A 21,707-nucleotide genomic window follows, 5' to 3' on the forward strand; every position below is an offset into this window, starting at 1 on the left:
GCAAACTTGCAAAAACAACAGTCCGCTCCCAAATGCCCATTTGAATAGAAATCAGCCAATTCGACAACTAATCCCGTGTGCTGTCTGTAAATTGAAAATTTTGAACGAGTAAGCTAAACACTGGTTTTTGACAATTTTCTCTGGTAGTTCGGTAAAGTAAATGAGGCACCTGATTTATTTACTTTGTAGTGTTGTAATTTATTTAAAACTTTGACGGTTTAATATGTTTAAGTCTGCATTTAACCACAATCTAAACATTAAGTTATAATGTTACGCTAGTAGGTAATATTTTTCAATGAAATTTATTCATTAAAAAATAAATTTCATTGAAAAATATATGTATAATGATAAGTCTAAATAAACGATGATACTTAGATTTACTTAAGACCCTAGAGCACGCAGCAGCACGATTGATCTGTAAGTTATTATTATTACCTCACTATTTTATGTTTTAGCAGCCTCAACGTAATATTTATTTTAGGCTTATTTGAAGTCCACACACGATTTATTATGGCTGTAAAGCGAACGTTAAAAAATGCCTGAACAAAATATGTTAGCAATATTTTTCTGAGCTGTCCTTGTGCTGAACATTTATTATGCGCATTGAATTACGAGTTCTCTCTTATTGTCAACTGAAAAGTATGATAGGAAAAATATCACATCCAATCTAATATAAAAGAACTAAGCTAAAGTAGACTATCTACTACTCGTAACTAGAAGACAAGCTAAACACTGAGCGCTCCTGCAAACGACGCCGCCGCCGCGCCGCCGTCGCACTGCCCCCGCGTCTTTGCACTGCTTATACGCGCCGCGTGAAGACCGCTGCCGCACCGCCGCCGCGCCGCTGGCGAAATTATGCTTTGATGGCGCGGTGCGTATTCAATGAACAGTGTAGGTGCGCGACGGCGCGGCGGCGGCGGCTCGGTGGCGGCGTCGTGTGCAGGAGCGCTGAGGCATTTAGTAGTCGTATTAAGCGGGATTTTATTAAAGATCTATGTTGTCAGCATCAAATAGTTCGTGACACCCAAAGTGGCCCAAAATTTCGTAACACGTCTTTTTTACGATTCGAATAAGGTTGTATTTACACCTTTTTGGCCACTTTGGTGCCACGAACTATTTGACGCTGACTGTACGAAACATAGACGTGCTTTAAAGTTTTAACCCTCGGGCACAGAATAATAATAAGTACTACCTGGGGTGTCAAAAAGGTCTAGAATCTAGACAACAGTAGGTAAACTTCGTCTGTCTGGAGCCCGTAAAAGTGCAGTACCTTCGCCTTTTAATTAACCGACACCTCTAAGCTGACGACGCTGCAAAGGCATCTAGTTACCAACTTCCAGATTTATAGCTTCGCTAGACGCGCCTTTGTTTGATAGATTGCATCGTATAAAAGTTGCATGGACTATACTACGTCTTGCTACCTTCATCATGCTACGCGAGGTACATTTAAGACCGTATCTACTTAGGTGTTTGAAGTTGCATTTAATTTAGCTCATCATGGGTCAATCGAGATTTGTTATACTGAAATAAACAACTTGAAAAAATCGAACTGCCTAAGGCTGGTAGTGTCACGCGGACCGTCCAGTGCGGATCCGCTGCATACAGCTGTGATACAGCCGATCTGTTAAAACTTCTATTCTAGGGAGCGTTTTAGAGTAATGCGGTCCGCAGGAACCGCTCGCTCCCTAGCAGTTTATACGGATCGGCTGTGCGGAGCGATCCGTACTGACGGTCCGCGTGACACTAAAACCAGCCTAAGGCGGGAATGGAACCCACGACCTTTCGCTTGCCAGGCGACTCCTCTTCCAACTGAGGTACTTAAACACTGGATGAAATAGTCGATCAAATGTAATACGCTGTTATGGCCGCGTTAAGAAGCGACTCTAATTAGCTATGAAATTTTAATAACGATTATTTTTTTATCATACATTATTATTACGAGTATAACGTTTGCCAGGACTACTAATTACTTGATTAACCTACGTGTACTTGTTTCTTTGCATATCGACCTAAACGGTATTTTTTACCTAATGCCTGTGATTTTATTTTTTTCGAATGAAAAGCTTTGTCAGCATAAATTTTTCCTTTCCCCGACTTGATGCGATTCACAAATGGGTCACACGAAGCGAGTAATGAACTGTACCCTTTAATGCTGCCAGGTCAAATGAAGGCAAAAGGAGCGAAATACCAATACTTTATGTTCTTCCCATTTGCGTAATGCAACTCTGTTTTCAAACAGAGAAAAAGACAGAGCATTGTTTCGAAGCTTTTCTGATTACGAAATGGAATTTGTCCGCTTTTTGCTAAAGAATCTGGTACATGACCTCTCTCCATTGATAAACTCGATGCCTACTCATACAAAATAATCAAAACCTTATTACGTGTACGTAAAAAAGGTGTTAAGTCATCAGTTTGTCATTTTCCTGACAATTTAAATGACAATAACAATTTATTTGTCAAATATATTGATTATGAATAGAACCACGATTCGTGTAATTAAATATCACAAAAATTATGATAACATTAATTGAAATCGACTTTCACTGAAAAGGAAATTGGGTTACCATGGAAAGAGGAATTAATTTCCCAATTCATTTGAAATAAGAGTAACGTCCATAAAATAAGTTAAAATGTTAAGGAAAAGTTTGCAAATCCAAGCAATACCACTCTCTGTGCTGCCCTGGGATAGGAGGAAGTGTGTGTGGATCGCTAACTCCGTTATTATTCAGTGTAAGTGCAAAGTTTTGTGCTTTGGTGAGTCTTATAGTTGCCTACATAAGTTAGGATGTCACATATCCATCTACCACAACAAGAGACAATATCTGGTAACGTGGTTCACATACAATTTGTCTGAAAGCAAAGCAAGTAAAGATCTTTTTTTAAAGTATCTGTATTATGTTATGATTAATAAAGAAATTTATTATTATTTTACTTAAAATGTGTCTCTAGAAATGCTGTGTAAGCCATAAATCCAAAAGATGCATGAAAGTACTTCAATTGAGCAAAAATTCAAAGTAGGTAGTGAGCAAAAATTCATCTACCTACGAAATACTATGCGCCAAGCGATTTGCTATCTTTTTTACAATGAACACTGCGTAAGTGCACACGAGGAGTGGAATTTCCTACTAAGTAATGTCAGTTCTTCCGAACTCATACAGGGCAAAAGCTTTTTAAGTCACTAGTAAGTAGACACCCATCCTGAGCTTGCTTGCTCTATCATGGATCGCATGTGCACCCTTCGCATGAGTGTACTACCAAGATCAAGTTAAATCAATGTATTTTCATTTGAGACAGTATTTATTCTTTTTTTTCTGCCTGTCCAGGTATAGTAGTATTCGTGGGATCTGGCACGATACTCCATTGTGTCTGGTCTCCGGACAATTCCAACTTGGACTTCGATAAGCTGGCCCGCATCATGTACTTGTATGACCACTTCGCCTGCGAGTACAAGTTGCGAACAGCCTCCGCACTGTCTAACATTCGACTTCCGAATGATACACATGGCCTTGATGTACGACCGATCCAATGGAAACAAGCCCTTGTGACAGTGTCAACCAGATTGACTTCGAAAACCAGAAAGTGAGTACAAGGTATTATTAGTAGAAATTTTTTTAATAAACGTAATATTTGTTTATACTTCTTAATAATTATTTTCCAAAGGTACATAGAACTCAGTATTGGAGTGCACGTATTTTGGCTGGTCTTCGCCATCATTATGAACATCGTCATCAGAAAAAACAGAGACCAGGGCGTTCTCAAGCTCGTTCTCACAACATATTTCTACTACTCGGTTGCAGTAGTTATCTTCGACCTTTCTATGGCTGTCGTCTACATTGCCCATATCCAGCAAAGCTTGACCAAGGGCATGGTCCTTAGATATAGCGGTTGGAGTGTTGAATTAAAGCTGAAGAATTACGATGACTTTGCGGGCTGGCTACCCATGATCGCATCTGTTCTCTGGATGAGAGGAGTCATCATACTAATATGGAACATCTACTGTTGCACAGTCGTTAACAATATAAGGCGAAGGATCAGGAAAAGAGAAGTTAAAACAAGAATCGGGAGGATAGCATACCATCCCATCCCAGAACCGAGCCACCATCAACCGGACGACACGTCCGTCCTCTACTACAGAACCGGTGAAAATAAACCATTCGTCAAGACCAATGTCTTATCCAGAGTATTTTACAATACGAGTCATAATTAACACAATTTGTGCCGTCTGCTGTTAAAATATTGTTCATCGTTTACATTGTAAATTTTAACCCATTTATATCTCTCGCAAGACGCCGAGATTAAAAGGGCAATTTCTCAAAAATATTAACGTTCTCGTAATGCGAAATGGAATGAGACGATTCTATTCTTGTGGATATTCAATTTGAGCGGACTGTCCTATTAAATTTTTCATTATCACCTCGGCGCGGAGTCGGCAGTCATTAATTTTGGAGTTTACCTGTAATCAAAATACGGGACAGGGCAATTCCGACGACGGAAAATTGGATCGTGGCCCTCTTGAAATTTGTTTGTCGTAACTAGATCGTGGGAAGCGCTGCTCGGAAGTAAAGTTTCCAATCGATTTGATATATTGGAGCGTTCATTGTTGTTTGCAATGAGCTCCTTAGCATTTTGGACGATTTTTGCTGTTCTGTACCAGAGTAAGTACCTAATTTTAGTTTAATTTATTATTATTTCACCAAGTCACTTGAATCATAAATCAGTTAAGAGTCTTGGCCAATTCTTTTTAAGCAAAATCAGGCAGGTTTTTGGTCAAAATTACTTCACTTGCAATCAAAGTTAAGCTATTATAATAAAGTTTAGTATCAATGCTAGTCACCAGTTTTCAAGATGTTGCTGTTTGTTTTTAACTATTACTTATCAATAAGACATTAGTATTTTTCTCCAAATCTGCTCATAAATGTTCCAGCGGTCTTCAGCATCATAATAAGCTGGTTGATCCTAAGCTGCAAGCTGCCCCCGACCGAGGGCGAGCTGCAGGAGGTGACGCTGCTGAAGCTGCTCTACCTCCACGACCCTGAGGCTTGTGGCCGGGTCTACTTCTACAACTACACCAGGACCTACCCAGTGCCTTCTTCGAGCATAGTGTGGCCGGTGAAGAATGAAGTCGCTTCGCTCTTTCGAGGGTATGTATGTGTAGCAAATAAACCGACACACAGAAACTAAAGGGAGATGTGACAAGAGGGCGGAAACGGTGTCGCAGCAATATACCCAAAAACAGAACACATTGCTCGTGACAGCAGGGACGTACACAGTTTACATTGCTTGCGTAGTACGTAAGACTATTCGAACGTTGAGTACTGATACCGCAGTGGATAATAAGCACATATTTTGATTACTTTGTGTGTGAATTAATAATGTGACCCTGAGTTCCGAACTCAGCGCATTAGTTTGCATCTCTCTATATCTTTATGAAATAAACAAATCCTTGGAAATTTCACGCTGCGTCTCTTGTCACAAGCTAAGTAAAGCTTGTAACTATGGGTACTAGACAATGGGTATAAACAAGCATACTTATAAATACCTACTTTATTTTTGTAAATACTTACATACAATAAATGGAAATCACCCAGACAACAAGTATGTTCATGCACACAAATGTTTGTACTGTGCGGAAATCTAACCCGCGACCTTGTTTATTGTACAAGTCTTGCTTAGCTTGGGAATCAGCAACGTATATTTTAAACATTACCTACTTAATCCATAGTCATAGAAAACCTCGAAACCAATAGAAACAGATAATATCAAAGTGGCACAATCTCACTGAAAAAAAGTCGACAGGCGTCAGTTCAATTTTGATTCTCGCGAATATCCCGATTTCATCGACATTCGCTTTTGCTCCTCTGAACCGATTTATTTGGAACACGACTATTCGCAATGTTTTCCAAATCCGTCAGTTACTAAGGTATCGAAAATAAAACATAGCCACAGCGAAAATAGCATCTTTTCAACCGACTTCAAAAAAGGAGGAGGTTCTCAATTCGACCCGTATGTTTTTTTTCTATGTTTGTTACGCGATAACTCCGCCAATTATGAACCGATTTGAACAAATCTTTTTTCGGCGTATAGGTAATACCTCAAGGGTGGTCCCATTTAAATTTAATAATAGAAAAAACAACCCCCAAGGGTGGAAAATTGGGGATGAACTTTTTTATACGCAATATCTCCGCCGATTATAAATCAATTTGAACGATTATTTTTTTGTTGAATAGGTATTATCAAAAGGGTGGTTTCATGCGAATTTGAAAAAAATATTTCACCCCCAAGGGTGGAAAATTGGGGATGAACTGTTTTATACGCAATATTTTTAATTTTTAGTTTTTTTTGTGTTCACGCATTTGAAGTCGGTTTTATTTTTTTAAAAAGTTAATTATTTGTAACGACGTTAATAAATGGTTTTAACCAATGTTGAAAGAAACTTGAAAAGGAAAGATCTCAGGTTCCATTGTTTCTTGATTGGTATTTATAAATCTTGACGATTCGATACAATGATGAAAACTGATAATAACTCATTTATCGAGGAAGGCTTTAGGCTACATAACATCACATTATGACCAAAATAGGAGTGGAGCAGCAATGAAAAACATTGCAAAAACGGGAATTTTATTCAAATTATTTCGAAGTCACGAGCACAGCTAGTCTGTTGTAAAAGAGCATTTACTGCCACAAAAATGTAAATAACAACCATAACAAGTCTGCCATACTAGTGAATCAGCAGAAACTCCATTTTTTTGCTGTTAAAAAAACGCCTGACTGTCAGTTCATCTGATAGAGCTCATTATAGTTTTGCCAAAAAATTGAGTTACTGTTTATATCGCTAGCATGACAGAAGTGTACAACCAAGAGATTTCTAACACTGAACTTCATATTATTTCCAGAAAGATCTGCGCATGGCTCTCTCTCCACGTCATATGGGCTGTCCTCGGCATCGCCTACATGACCCAGGGCCAGCGGCCCTGCGGCCTCTACGTGACCCTCATGCCCTTCACCCTCACCGGCCTCGCGATCCTGGTCATGGACCTGGTATACACCACCATGTTCTTGATGGATGCGAGAAAGACCAGCACTGAAGGTTGGCTTTAGCTCACTTTTACACACAATCAGCTTTACTCAGAAATTATTGTTCTATTTAAAAAAAGTGTTATAAAAATTACTAATAGTCCCGTTTACCCCCGTACTAAGCTAGATGATCTTTAGAAAAGGATAAAATATGTTTAAGGCTAAAAGAGATGGCCAAAAAAGTAAGTCCTCAGAATCGCTAGAATTAAGTAAGTATTTTGTATTATTTACACATAAGCTGTCAACTACAAGAAACACAACCTTATTTTCTTTCTTGTTATGAAACTATTTTTCTAGCGATACAGACAAAGAAAAGTTATTCGTAATTTCTGAATAAAGAAAAATAAAATAGAATAAATAATTTAACCTACATTTTTATTATACCAGACTAGATTAAAAATCTTAGTTCACAAGCTCTTGCCTATGAGAAATAATTTGAGAATTCCTAGACCTGTGCACGAAGACGAGTTATAAGTTATAAATGCCGTTTACCGCTTACCGCAAACCAATCTTCAACCTTATTCGGATTCTGATCTTTTTGATAAGAAGCGGGGTTGAGCTAGAACTTCTGATAACGTTATGAGATAAACTACCTAAGTTGGATCACATCTGCTTTGAACACGTGGAACTTTGCAAATAATTCTGGAAATACTGGAATACCGTGTGGAATTCTAACTGATAACAGCGAAAGGTTTCGCTTGAAGACGAATGAGAATACGAGTAAAATGACGTAGTTATTATAGCTTGGTTCGAGTGAAGAAATAATTTAATACTTTGAAAGAATAAATATTATTATGTATTTTGTCGAAGCCACGATGATAGCAGAACGGTGAAGGGACACAATTCACACGTTAACAAAAGTTTATTTAGCTTAGTTCGAGGGCTTAACTGGATAAGTATTCTTGTAAAAAAATGATGGGAAAAGGGGCAATTGCACAAGTTCCATCGTTCGTTTTAGCCGAAAGACGTCCACAGCTGGACAAAGGCCTCCCCCAAGGATTTCCACAAAGTTCTGCGCCGCTCGCATCCAGGCACCTCGCGCGACCTTTAACTGATCGTCGGTCCACCTAGTGGGAGGCCTACCCACGCTATGTCTTCCGGGTCGTGGTCGCCACTCAAGAACTTTCCTGCCCCAGCGGCCATCAGCTCTACGAGCTATGTGCCCCGCCCACTGCCACATTCTGCGGGCTATGTCAGTCACCCTGGATCTCCTACGGATCTCCTCATTTCTGATTTTATCACGCAGGGAAAATTAGCGAAAACACAGAAATCTCGGATAAAACAGTATAAACTTAAACACAGTACAAGATAGGATAACGATAGTAATCTGGACGCAAGTTCCAAGCCAGTGGGCATAGTGGGCTCCATAATTGGCGCCTTTGATGGGCGGCCTTTGACGGCTCGTGTTTCGTTCACTGGCCACCTGTGATTGTAGGCTTGGGTGCACCAAAGATGCATATGTTTGGGACGCAGCAGACGTGCCACTTTAGCATCGAAAAGGGCGGTACGAAATTCGCCGGGTTAGCTAGTAAAGTATAAGATAGGATAACGATAGTAATTCTGGATTCAAGTTCCAAGTCAGTGGGCATAGTGGGCTCCATAATTGGCGCCTTTGATGGGCGACCTTTGACGGCTCGTGTTTCGTTCACTGGCCACCTGTGATTGTAGGCTTGGGTGCACCAAAGATGCATATGTTAGGGACTCAGCAGACGTGCCACTTTAGCATCGATGCTGGTCGCAACAATATTGACGATCAATTAATGTAGCGTTTGCAGAATATGCAGCTCAACTTTCTGTGCACCCTAAATACTAAAATTTTTACTTTTGACTTTTTTCATAGGCAATTTTAAAAGTAACATTAGGGTATTTCGATCTTTTCCAACGCTCGCACTGTCTTTCTTCCCAGTCAATCCATTTTCATGTCACTGCAGGCAACCATATTTACTAAGGTATCCATTGCATATAATTTTAGCCACAAATATCTTGCCATTATGTAATTCCAATTACGCATAATGATACCGTTACATAATACTATTATATTTTTGAATAGAATAGAATAGAATATAATAATTGTTTATTTGCATAAAACATGGTATACAGTTGTTACAGCTATAAAATAAGTCCACATGTTTTGCTACATCAAGAAGCATGCAAGTTTGAATATTAATACATAAAAAAGAAACAATGTCATTATAATTATATCAATTTTCAACAGTAGGTACAGTACAGTTTTACAATAATAAAATGTCCAATAAATTAATTATGTCAGCTATGTCAAAAATTACATTTATACATATTTGAATGTCAAGAAATCCTTTATTTCATAAAAACTATGGTTCATAAGCCACCTGTGTAGTCTATTTTTAAATATATTTATATTAAGATCTTTTATTTCTTTAAGAATTTTGTTATAAATACGGATCCCCATGCAAAGACAGCTATTTCCGTATTTAGTGGATCTCGGTATGTCTTTATGTATTAGTCTTTGAGGACATCTTAATCGGAGATTACCAGATTTTTTAAAAAGTTCTGTATTTTTGTGGACAAAAACGGCAACTTCGTATGTATATGTAGAGTGATGGAAGTGGCAGAAGTTGGAGTAATAGTTTGTATGTAAACATTTAAAATATTAACTTTTACGTAAAAACGTTTGGTTCTTTTTTGTTTAAAATTTCAAAGCGTACACAAATAAATATTTATAAAGGACACCGACAGCGTCACAATGAAACGCATTTTTTAAAAAATCCGTTCATTTTCATAGCATTAAATGGCATTGCTTATATTTTTTATGCATACCTAGTTGAATAAAAATCAAGTTGACATTATTACACCTATATCTATTCCTAAAGTCTAGGGCAAGAAAATTACAATTTTGAACTTATTTTCAGATTATTTCATCATCATAGGCTCTTTCTTTACAAAAAATATTTTTTACATGTTGCTAAATTGACTTAGAATACTTACTAAGTTCATGGATATAACATAAATACACTATTATGCGTCTGTGACGGACGACCTGTTATTTGTAATTGACTTCAAAAAAGGAGGAGGTTATATACCCAAAAAAGACTGAATTGTAAATAAAACATGTCCTGTTGATTACAGACAAAAATACTGATTGACAGAATGAAATTGTAAATTGCCTGGATAGCAAGTTAATTGGTCGGATAAAAGCCATTGATAAGATAGACTCTGAATAAAAGGCAGCACACAAAATGGCTGTAAATTAACATGTGTTCTGTAATTAGTATAAAACGTTAGTCGAGTTAGCAAAAATTCTGTTATAGTTTTTGCAACTCACGAAGGAGTGAGCTTTATTTGTGTGTGCACGTGTACATGCACATAACGATAGTGTAATGTCTATCAAAACTTTTGTAACACAGTCATGTAAAACTCACTCGCCTCCGTGAATTGCAACAACTTTAACAATCTAGTTGGGTCTAATGACGTTGGGTCAAACTGGGAACAAGTATAGTGATTTTTCAATTTGTATTTTCTAAATCAGTCGGACATTTTCGATATAAACTAGTCAAAGTTAAATCACAGAGTGCCACCAGTGCATTCACCTATAAGCTGGCACCTGTAGCGTGCGGCATGCCACATTTTGATGTTTCAATTAAAACTGGAAATGCTAGCTGGCTTTGTTACTATTTGTATGGTAATTTTCTTTTGTTTTTAAAGAGTAATCCGTCGTTTTACGCGAATAGGGGACATGACCCTAATTAATATAAATGATCTTTCGATTACCGTTTTAGGCTTAAGTATTTCTCTGAATCGAGAGATAGTTTGTGGACCAGGAAATTAACCGGTTTCCAAAAGGGATAGCAAAGGGGAACATGGGAATACACATGCGTTAAAATGTTTAAATTGTAAATTTACAGGCAAATATTTACGCGAGCAATGCTGCGGACAATAAGTATTTAACAAAACTAACCCTACAACTTATTACGCAAGGTTCAATGAATAAATATTTGTTTATTTTATTTTACAGCTCTTCGGAAAACTTACAGCTAATTACAACGAAAATTTTCCACAGCGCAGCTTACTCAAGATCCAATGTATGAATAACTTTGTTGCAGCAAAAATCCTGAACTACATAAATTCCGACAGCGACTCGATAAGGATTGTGAACAAGACGCACCAGTCTGTCCCGGCCTCCACGTCTTCAGGCCTGGAGAAGGACACCTCCTGGATAGCGCTGCTGCTTGCCTACATCAGCTGCAGGGCGCTGGTGCAGTGGATTGTCAACTTCTGGATTGTGAAAGACAATTATATCGAGGGCATGGCTTATTACAGTGAGTAAAGTTCGCTGCGTTGAAAGATGCATATAGATCGTTTCATCCACGAAGACGCGCCCCACCAATTTTTGGTCGAGGGAAGCGCGGTGTGGGGAGTTTGATCCGAGCAATCCAAGCGGCATTATTGTAGTGTGCGTGTGCACTCATGGATAATTTAGCGTGTACCGGTAACTGAAACATTAGCGGAAGAATGATCCCACCATTCTAGCGTGTCTTCGTTGATGAAACGATCTAATTTTTTGCTTTTATATTAAGTTAAGACAACTATTTATTGGCAGTATAAAGTTCGCCGGAACAGTTATAGTCTATCCAATATAGCTTGATTAGAATGACAGCTGCCATCAAAAGTAACGACATAACTTTGTAGTAGCGATCAATGAGAGCTAAATATTGGCGGACAAGAAATAATTCACGTCTGACCTACAAACAATATTTTCGACGACAGTGCTTCCAATAAAAATGTTAATTTCGTGTAAATGCAGCGTTAAATTACACCAATTATCCTGCTTTCGCCTCCGAGATTTATTTTACCATGTAGTACCCCTGTACGACAAGCCAATCCGCACACAATATTCAGCGCAGTAGTAGTAAAAAACAAAAGAGCGGGCAACCCCACCCCTACCACGCTGTGGGCTCGGTGTCCGAGCGGTCTCATTCCTTTGTGCGCACGCGCAACGACCGCACGCAGTATAAGAAAAATGCTTAAGTGACGTCACCAGGACGATTTTACCGACAAAAAACGTAATTATTTTAAGTTGTGCAGTGTAGTGACGAGAATTAGACCCAACACAAGGTTGGTTTTAACAACTATTTTGTGCAAGTGCTCGTACATTTTTATTATAAGCGTTGTGACACGACGCGTAACTTTCAATAAGTAGTAATTCGAAATTATAAAAATCAAGCTAGAGTATTAACGACGTCTCTACAAGGTTATCTCGAGTTACAAAAATGTTAGTGTTGGGACATATCGACAAATGTCATATTAAATTAAAACAATTTTTTTTACATATTTAACAAAAATTTTTTCTAACTAATTTTTTAACATATTTAAGTCAAGTTATACGTTTTTCTAAATGTTCACTATTAAAAACCAAAAAACATTTCATTCTTAAATAATCAAACATCGGAAATCAATCACCGGTAATTTTTTGGGTATTCATAGCACCGTTGCTCTAGAAGAGATGCCCACCGCCCTCTAGCGAGAGGAAAAAACCACTGAAGAACACTGATGATAATGACTACGACTTAGGTTGTACACCCTTGACATGAATTTTAAATTTTACTGTCTTTAAATTTAAATCATAATTGTCATTTTTATGAATAAAGATATGAAGAAAAATTGGGTGCATTTTTTTATATCATTTTTTCGAAAACTTATCGATACATCTATGTGAACCGTACGAAACATACACAGCACTAGTCACATTCGTTTGACAGCCGTCATTCTAATCAAGCTATATTGGATAGACTTATAGTAAAATTATTATTAGTAGTAACTAGTAGTACTATAATAATAAAGTCACGTTGAAATTGAAAAGTCGATCCGTGGGGCTGATGCTTAACTTGTAATTTCTATTATTACTCAAAATACGTTTAATAAGGGTTTTGGAAAGAATTGTCTAATGTAGATTAGTTAAGATTCCTTCATTAGTAGAACCAACACTAAGTAGTTCATTAACGAATGCGGTTGCAATGGAAGCGAAGCTTAGGTATACCTACTTACATGTAACAATGTGAGCGAGCTAAATGTAGAAGACGTTCTAAATGCCATGGACATAAGGTGCATTTCATCGACGAGAGATGACACGGGAATTCTGTGTCCGCGACTATGTTATACATATTTGGAATATTTGCTAACTACTTGACCTATGCTTTGTGCCTTGCGCGGTAAACGTGCCCTAGGACTCCTCCAAACACAATGCATTCCCAGTGTAGGTATTGTCAGCGTTAAATACACTCAACATCAAATAAACCGCACCTTCCGCGACGCGAACTTTAAAGATTTTCTTCTGACACAATCATGGTACCCCAACAATATTGGTGTTATTTGAAAGCCCAATAAATATCCTTAAAGAAAAATACATTTCATTTCTAAATAAATGATTAACATATACCATAAATGTGACTTGAAAATAGACCTCACTTTGGGCTCACCTCTGGGATCAATTAGACCAATTTTTATGGTTATAAAACCAAATAAAGATCTCACATGTCCTCTTTAACAGATGGATAGCGATTAATCCCAACTTAACAGTTTTATAGTCATAAAAAATGGCTATAGCGTAACTACCTATTTTTTGAAGAAGTGACTCTGGATCCTTGTAAAGACACATTTTTGGGGTAAAAACCTTTCCTTTAATGAATTGAAGTTTAAAACTAGTCTTTCAAATGGTACCAATGTTGGTGGGAAGTAGGGATGCATACGTTTGATAAGTGCTTGTCACGGGAGGTGCGATTTATTTGATGCCGAGTGTAGTTCGTGACACCCAAAGTAGCCAAAGTCTGGTGAAAGTCGCGGGAGGTGCCTGGATGCGGGCGGCGCAGGACCGGTCTTTGTGGAAATCCTTGAGGGAGGCCTTTGTCCAGCAGTGGACGTCATTCGGCTGAAACGAACGAACGAACGAACGAACGAAAGTAGCCAAAAAGATCGCAACACTTCTTCGTTACTATTGGAATAAGGTTGTATTGTCAAGTTTTTGGCCACTTTGGGTGTCATGAACTATTTGACGCTGACTCTACCTAAATTTTTTAGCACTAAACTTATAAAGAATGTTGACAGATTTACTTCCAAAGTTAGTAAAAAAAGATTTTTAGTGCGCTAGGAACCAATTTTTGAAAAGGTTTTTAAAGACCAGTAGCAGGAAGGCGCTGGATGCATGTCGATATCAATGGGTCAATATGGAAATTATTGGAGAAAGCCTATGTTCAGGAGTGGACGTCCTATGGCTGAAATGATGATGATGATGATGATGATGATGATGGTTTGTTCCGGCGTTTCTTCTCAGCACTTGCCATTTATGTTTGTCTCGAAGCGCTGGTAGGGCCCAAAAGATAAGGAGACATGTAAAGTGCCCCATAAGGGCTACCTTTTCTTTTTTTATTATTTTCTATTGACGTTCATAAGTGCCACTTGTGGTCTAAACTGAATAAATATTTTTGATTTGATTTGATTTGATTTGATTTGATATATGCTGCTAAATAGAGCGCAAACCAGCCTAAATATGACTTCGTAGGTATTCATTCCCGAACACTATAATCCGGGCCTTTTTAAGGCGAGAGTGAATAGGCACTTACAGGGCAGATTTTATGCACCATCCTAGACTGCATCTCACTTAACACCAAGTGCGATTGCGGTCAAATACGTGCCTTGTTATCCATAAAAAATCTTTCTATGTGCCACTTGTTAAAGTAAACATTTTATTTTCCAGGTCATCTTTCCAAGAAGCCTGAATGCCGAATGAGACATAAAAGTTCTCTATTTACTCAATACTAGGAAGAAATATTTAAAAATAGTGTTGAGATTGTAAGATAATAAATGAAATTATGTCTAGCGCTTGTTTAACTTTTATATTGAAATCAAAATAAGTGAATATGCCATTGCTTTTTACAACTCGAGTCTCTGCATGATTTTGTCAATGTAGTATGATATGGCAACAAACATCACACGAAAGTTTGGATGTCTGGAATTCTGGATGTCTGGATGTTTGTTACTCTTTCACGCAAAAACTACTGAACGGATTTTGATGAAACTTTACAGTATTATTGTTTATAACCCAGAATAACATAGGCTATAATTTATGACGATCTGTGAAAAACTAAATTTTACGCGGGTGAAGCCGCGGACAAAAGCTAGTTTTGCCATAATAATATCACTAAATTACCTAACTTTTAACATTGTAGTTATACGGGAGTTAACATGTATTCTTTTAGTGGTCTTAGCTGTAAATCTTGAGAGAATGAAGATGTTTAAACAAAAAGTAAACAGATTATTTGTAACAGACTACCGCGGAATGAGAAGTGGGATCAACAAACCCTCAGGGAGCGACAAAGGGCGCGATGCAATTAAACTGCGATATTAATGAAGGCATTATCGCGAGCGTTCCGGTACATTAACAGAGGTTTTGCCACAATTGAGATAGCTTCAGTAAGGCTATGGTCTCATATTAAACGCTATACGCGGCGAACGACGTTAGCGTCAAACGTTCCTATCGCCGTCCATATACCTAGTGTTCATACGCCGACGTAATTGACAGTCACTGACATAGCCCAACGGATTAGCAAGCTGAAGTGGCAATGGGCAGGGCACATAGTACGCAGAACTGACGGCCGATTGGGCAGCAAGGTTTTGGAGTGAAGCCCACGTACCGGAAAACGCAGTGTGGGACGTCCATCCACAAGGTGCATAAAGGCAGCAGGAAGGCACTGGATGCAGGCCGCTGCCTTTAGTTTCTGGTTTAGAGTTTATTGGACCATTAAACGGCCAATTTCGAGTTGTAAACAGCTTTTTTAGAAACTTTAAAGCCCGTTTGTAGTACCTACTAAAACGGAGGCTTTGTTTTGATTTATTAATTACCTACCTAACATTGACCGATTACATCTAAGTAAGTATGTAAAATGATCGAAGCGACAATGCCCAGTGGTGCTAGCATTGGGACTGGCCAAATCGAGATCCGAGGAACGTGGGTTTGAACCCCGATGATGCTAATGGACTATTGTGAACCCACTCCACAAGCATATTTTAACCACGGGTTATCCAGTTTTGGATAATTAATATTCTTTAAATAATGCTGAATAAACCTACTGGAGCAACTTTGCTGTGGTGCGTTAACAATTAGACATTTTACTTTATAGTGATTCATCATTTTTAATTTCCGATAATGACGGTCAATAACCCTTAGGTGCGATAAGGCAAAGATAAAAATAGATGTTTGTAGTAGTTTTAATTAAAATAAATAATTAAGAATTTCTTTAAACGTAAAAGATAGCATTTAACATACACTGAGTCATGTTAATGAAACCCATTGTTTAAATTAGGTAAAATTTAATGTATTTCAAGGTTGGAACACAAGCAGAGGCGCGGGGTTTCGCAACTGTAGACGAGCCGTGTATTTCATGTTCTGAATATCATTTTCGGTCATAAATTCCACTTTCTGGAGCTGCCCATTGGGCAACAGGACGAAGTAAGTTCCAACGCTCTTCTGGACTTCCACTGGCCCTTCTATTTTTTCCGCTTGAGGGTTATCAGTAGTAGGCGCATCAGTGCTCGGAGCTCCATAGGAGTTGTCAGGAACGCCGTAGCTAGTCGCTGGTGGTTCGTTGGGCAGAGTGAAGGGCTCTCCTGCAGGTTTCCATCCAGAGGCGGGGTAAGGCGCTGGTGGCCCGTACTGGTCGACGGGGGCCTCGGTTTCCGTCGGCAGCGTGAACGGTTGCCCCGCCGGCTTCCATCCCGATGGAGCGTACGGCCCAGACTCGGTCGTCGGCTCTGTAGGCGAATCAGTCGTGGTCGGCGCCAACTCTTGCCGCTGGAACCTGAACCTCGCTGGTCTGAAGCGAGGCAGCTCAGCCACGGCCCCGACGATCACACACAAGAACACGACTGACTTGATTGACTCCATTGTGATTGCAATTGGACTGATGCTGGGTAGACGGGTGCTGTATGTTTTATACTTGAAGGGATCATTTTATGGTGCTTTGTTATATCATAAATGGTAGCCAATGAAGACATTGAGAAGGCCAACATAGACTAGGAGGATAACGTTCGAGCATCGCTACCCTGGTCACGTAGCATTGACGACAATGACCCGCCGATGGACACCATGAATGATGTACAGCCGCCGAAATGCGTGAGCCTTATTACAAAAAGCATAGGGATGAGCAAGTGTTGCGGATAGGTGTACAATGCCGAGTGATCAGACGTGATCTAATTAGTTAATTAAGCCTGTTATTGAGCTCTAACATGTGTCGAAATCATGTGTATAACTATTAATAGACTTAAATTAAATTTACTAGTATAAAATTGCCAATTTACTTAAGTAAACGAACAGTAATAGGAACTAAAATAGTAAACCAACCAAGCAACAGTGTAAACTGTTGATTCAAATGTCAATATTTACTCTCTAATTTGAATAAATGATAATACTTAATTATGTGTAATATTGTAAATTCGTCGTTACGTTTCAGTGTGCTTACCACGAGTGTTCAATGTGTGAGGTGTATGAGTTTACTTACATTATCTTACTAGAGTTAATTAGACGTTTTTTAATAAATCAAAAAGTCGTAAAACACTGAAAAGAATTTGACTATAAGAAAGAGGAATTTTTTTTTATAACAAAGAAAAAAAAACACTTGTAAAAACCCAATGCTAGATTTTACCGGTTTTGTTAGAGCGCGTTTACAAAAAATTGACTTGCAAACTAAACTAAACATGTATTAACTAACACAGATTTCAAGTAATTTTTTTGTAAGCAGCTACAAAAAAAAGTAAAACCCGTAAAACTAAATTTTAATATATTATTATCTTTGGTACACTGAAACAATGAGTAAACACCAGTTTAATTAACTCACACATTCAAAAAGCAATTAAAAACAAAGTGTAAGAGGGAAACAAAGGAACGTCGTAATTATAGAAACATGCGTATGGAAAAACAAACAATTAACAAAAATAAATAAATGAGGTAAAAACAAAATGAAATTCTAAAGGTAGGTAGGTACGACTTGGAAATCTTTAGCAATCTTTAAATTAGCCATTTCTAACTAAGAACGTTATCCTACGAATACATTGTATTATCCGTCCGTACAAGCAGTACAAGTTTAGTATAAAGTTAATCTTCATGAAGTAAATTACAAGTTTTTATGTCTAAAGTCTAGTAAAAACCAACTATAATTCCTACTAATATTATAAATGTGAAAGTAACTCTGTCTGTCTGTGTGGTATTCACGCCTAAATCACTGAACCGAATTTGATTAAAGGCATAGAGATAGTTTGGAGTCCCGAGAAAGGACATAGGATAGTTTTTATCCCGGTATTTAAAACAGGGACGGGTGCGATAAAGTTTTTCTGTGACGGACAAAATTTCACGCGGGCGAAGCCGCAGGCGGAAAGCTAGTACCTATAGTACCTATTCAAGTTTCATTGTTTTTCTCCAAGAAAACTCGTATTGTAATTTTTGTTGTAATTATCTATTACAACTATATTATGTATATATTTTAATTATGATGCCTCAATATTTAGCTTTAGCTTAATTTTCCATCATCAGTAGGTACTTACCTTACGACTTATTGCCGAGGGCTACTACGAGCAGAGAAAAGAAAAACAACCAGGATATTCGTTATATTTTAACATTGTTTTCGTTTTTAGGGTTGCGTATTTTGCGGGGAAAAAAAGAACAGTTGTGAATTTTCGAACATACCCAATGGGTATTACCCATACACCCATTTCGAACATACTTTTACAGTAAAAACTCAGTAAAACTCGGTAAAACTCATTTATTTCTGTAAGTAGGCTTTAAAAAAGCACCTTTACACGTCCCAGTATTAACCCTACCACTGCTTCAGGACAATAAATGGGCCAGTGCTGAGAAGAAGCAGCGCAAGAAACTCAGACACTATTGTCAGCCTCTTTTTCAAAGGTTTACAGGTTTTCAAAATACCTACATAGTTATAAATATTTATGCGAGCTAGGCAGTTACGCATCCCAAACATTTTTATCTTTTAAATAATCATCGACTTTATAGTAGCCCTTTTTCATTAAGGTACTTTTAATATGTGCTTTGAATTTATGAATGGGTAGTTCTACAACAGTTTGTGGTAATTTATTAAATAATTTAATACATTTCCCCATAAATGAATTCCCAATCTTATGCAGTCTGAAATTTGGAACGGCAAGTTTATTTTTGTTTCTTGTATTAAAGTTATGCAAATCGCTCTTTTTCGTGAATTGCTCTATATTTTTGCGAACATATAAAAGGTTTTCATAAATGAACTGTGAAGCTACTGTCAGTATGTTAATTTCCTTAAAAAATTCTTTCAAGGATTATCGGGGTCCAAGGTTATAAATGGCCCGCAGTAATAGAGCTAGACCTAGATATTTTTGAATCATAGATTAGTGAGATTGAAGAGGGATGAAAGATTTAGATTATGAGAGAGGGATGGTACGGAACTCTTAGTGCTCAATATCGACTCTCACTTGACGATTTTCAAGCGTATTATTGGTATTGTTCAAATTCAGCGCAGTTTTTTTGTTTTTACGAAGTTCACGATTCTGGGATTTTTTACAATTTTATTTGTAAACAATATCTTCAATTGTAATGTGTGACGTTCGGGAGACACAATAAAACAGTTAGATGTGCGCACTGTAGGTTTAATCGTAAGAATGAAGATTATCCTAAGCTTATATACTAGTGGTTTATGCCTAATATGGGGAAAGGATGCGTACATACTACACCTCCCCCCTTTTTTTTCTGAGAAAAAAAATGACAGTTTTTTTTTTATTAAAAAAATTATACAATACAATAATAATTTTGATTTTAAATTAGAATTCAAACCAAATTAAATTTTGTAAATTCCAAATATGTATGTTTATAGACACAATACTAATATTTCATTAATATGATTGAAATTATATTGATAAAATACATTTTCAAATTGGCTCAATTCATTAAATTTTAAAATGCAAATGAAATAGATAAAAATAAATACTCTATACATGTAATAAAAAGCTGTCTCAGTTGAACATTATGATTTTTAGAAATGATAAACTTTGAATTTTACATTGTTGGAGTAGAATGGTATATTTAAAATATTGATTTTGAACATTATTATGTTACTGTTTTGTAACATCAAGATTTAAACAGATTTCCAAATAATTTCATCATAATGTCAGCCAAAAAAATAAAACCAGCAGTAACTTGAACTGAATTTACAATAAAATAGTAAAATAATCAAGTTGAAATATAAGCAATACCAATAACACAATTATTGTAGAAACTGTATAAAGTATACAATATAAAAAAGTTAGTACATTATTTCATTACTAAGTGATTTTGTATAAATTTTCACTTTAAAAAAATACACTAAAATGATATTAATATTATGTATGATAAAATGATATAACTTTAATTCCAAATTAATGTTACATAACAATTACATTTTTTATGGTTGGAAAAAATTATAACTTTTTCTAAATACACTTTGCCAAAAATTGTACATTGGTTATTTTAATAATTTAGAATTTTAGAATAATTTCGTTATTAACTGATAAACCAAATCTTATATTGAATTGCACATTTATGTAATTTAAATCAAATTAATAATTAAATACAAATAAACATTGAAATTCACAGTAAAATAAGAAATAATTTCACATGAACAATTAGGTTATCATTCATTAACTGAACAGTCATTTCAATTTATAATTTTGATTAACATAGTTACAATATTATTATTTTTATTAGGCTACAAAAAACCATTATTTTATTATAAAGAATATTATTAATCACTATGCTTAACTAAATAANTGTTAATTTCCTTAAAAAATTCTTTCAAGGATTATCGGGGTCCAAGGTTATAAATGGCCCGCAGTAATAGAGCTAGACCTAGATATTTTTGAATCATAGATTAGTGAGATTGAAGAGGGATGAAAGATTTAGATTATGAGAGAGGGATGGTACGGAACTCTTAGTGCTCAATATCGACTCTCACTTGACGATTTTCAAGCGTATTATTGGTATTGTTCAAATTCAGCGCAGTTTTTTTGTTTTTACGAAGTTCACGATTCTGGGATTTTTTACAATTTTATTTGTAAACAATATCTTCAATTGTAATGTGTGACGTTCGGGAGACACAATAAAACAGTTAGATGTGCGCACTGTAGGTTTAATCGTAAGAATGAAGATTATCCTAAGCTTATATACTAGTGGTTTATGCCTAATATGGGGAAAGGATGCGTACATACTACACCTCCCCCCTTTTTTTTCTGAGAAAAAAAATGACAGTTTTTTTTTTATTAAAAAAATTATACAATACAATAATAATTTTGATTTTAAATTAGAATTCAAACCAAATTAAATTTTGTAAATTCCAAATATGTATGTTTATAGACACAATACTAATATTTCATTAATATGATTGAAATTATATTGATAAAATACATTTTCGAATTGGCTCAATTCATTAAATTTTAAAATGCAAATGAAATAGATAAAAATAAATACTCTATACATGTAATAAAAAGCTGTCTCAGTTGAACATTATGATTTTTAGAAATGATAAACTTTGAATTTTACATTGTTGGAGTAGAATGGTATATTTAAAATATTGATTTTGAACATTATTATG

General features: G+C 36.6%; 3 protein-coding genes across 3 annotated transcripts; 2 read left to right on the plus strand and 1 right to left on the minus strand.

Annotated features, from left to right (window-relative positions):
- Positions 1-2,630: 2,630 nt before the first annotated feature.
- Positions 2,631-4,265, plus strand: LOC114360903 (uncharacterized). Its single transcript, XM_028315765.1, has 3 exons — positions 2,631-2,730; positions 3,324-3,579; positions 3,661-4,265. Exons 1-3 carry the CDS (start codon positions 2,631-2,633, stop codon positions 4,205-4,207), a joined length of 903 nt encoding a protein of 300 aa, XP_028171566.1. The 3' UTR covers positions 4,208-4,265.
- A 316-nt stretch (positions 4,266-4,581) lies between these two features.
- Positions 4,582-11,377, plus strand: LOC114360905 (uncharacterized). The gene is made up of 4 exons (XM_028315767.1): positions 4,582-4,655; positions 4,925-5,141; positions 6,894-7,087; positions 11,154-11,377. Exons 1-4 carry the CDS (start codon positions 4,610-4,612, stop codon positions 11,375-11,377), a joined length of 681 nt encoding a protein of 226 aa, XP_028171568.1. The 5' UTR covers positions 4,582-4,609.
- Positions 11,378-16,396: 5,019 nt separating this feature from the next.
- On the minus strand, positions 16,397-17,029 carry LOC114360906 (arf-GAP with SH3 domain, ANK repeat and PH domain-containing protein 1). The gene has a single exon (XM_028315768.1). The coding sequence runs from the start codon at positions 16,985-16,987 to the stop codon at positions 16,424-16,426; it is 564 nt and encodes a 187-aa protein (XP_028171569.1). The 5' UTR covers positions 16,988-17,029; the 3' UTR covers positions 16,397-16,423.
- Between the last annotated feature and the right edge of the window lie 4,678 nt (positions 17,030-21,707).

Source organism: Ostrinia furnacalis, unplaced genomic scaffold (assembly GCF_004193835.3).
Source record: "Ostrinia furnacalis isolate ACB-3 unplaced genomic scaffold, ASM419383v2 OfSCF5246, whole genome shotgun sequence".
NCBI lineage: Eukaryota > Metazoa > Arthropoda > Insecta > Lepidoptera > Crambidae > Ostrinia > Ostrinia furnacalis.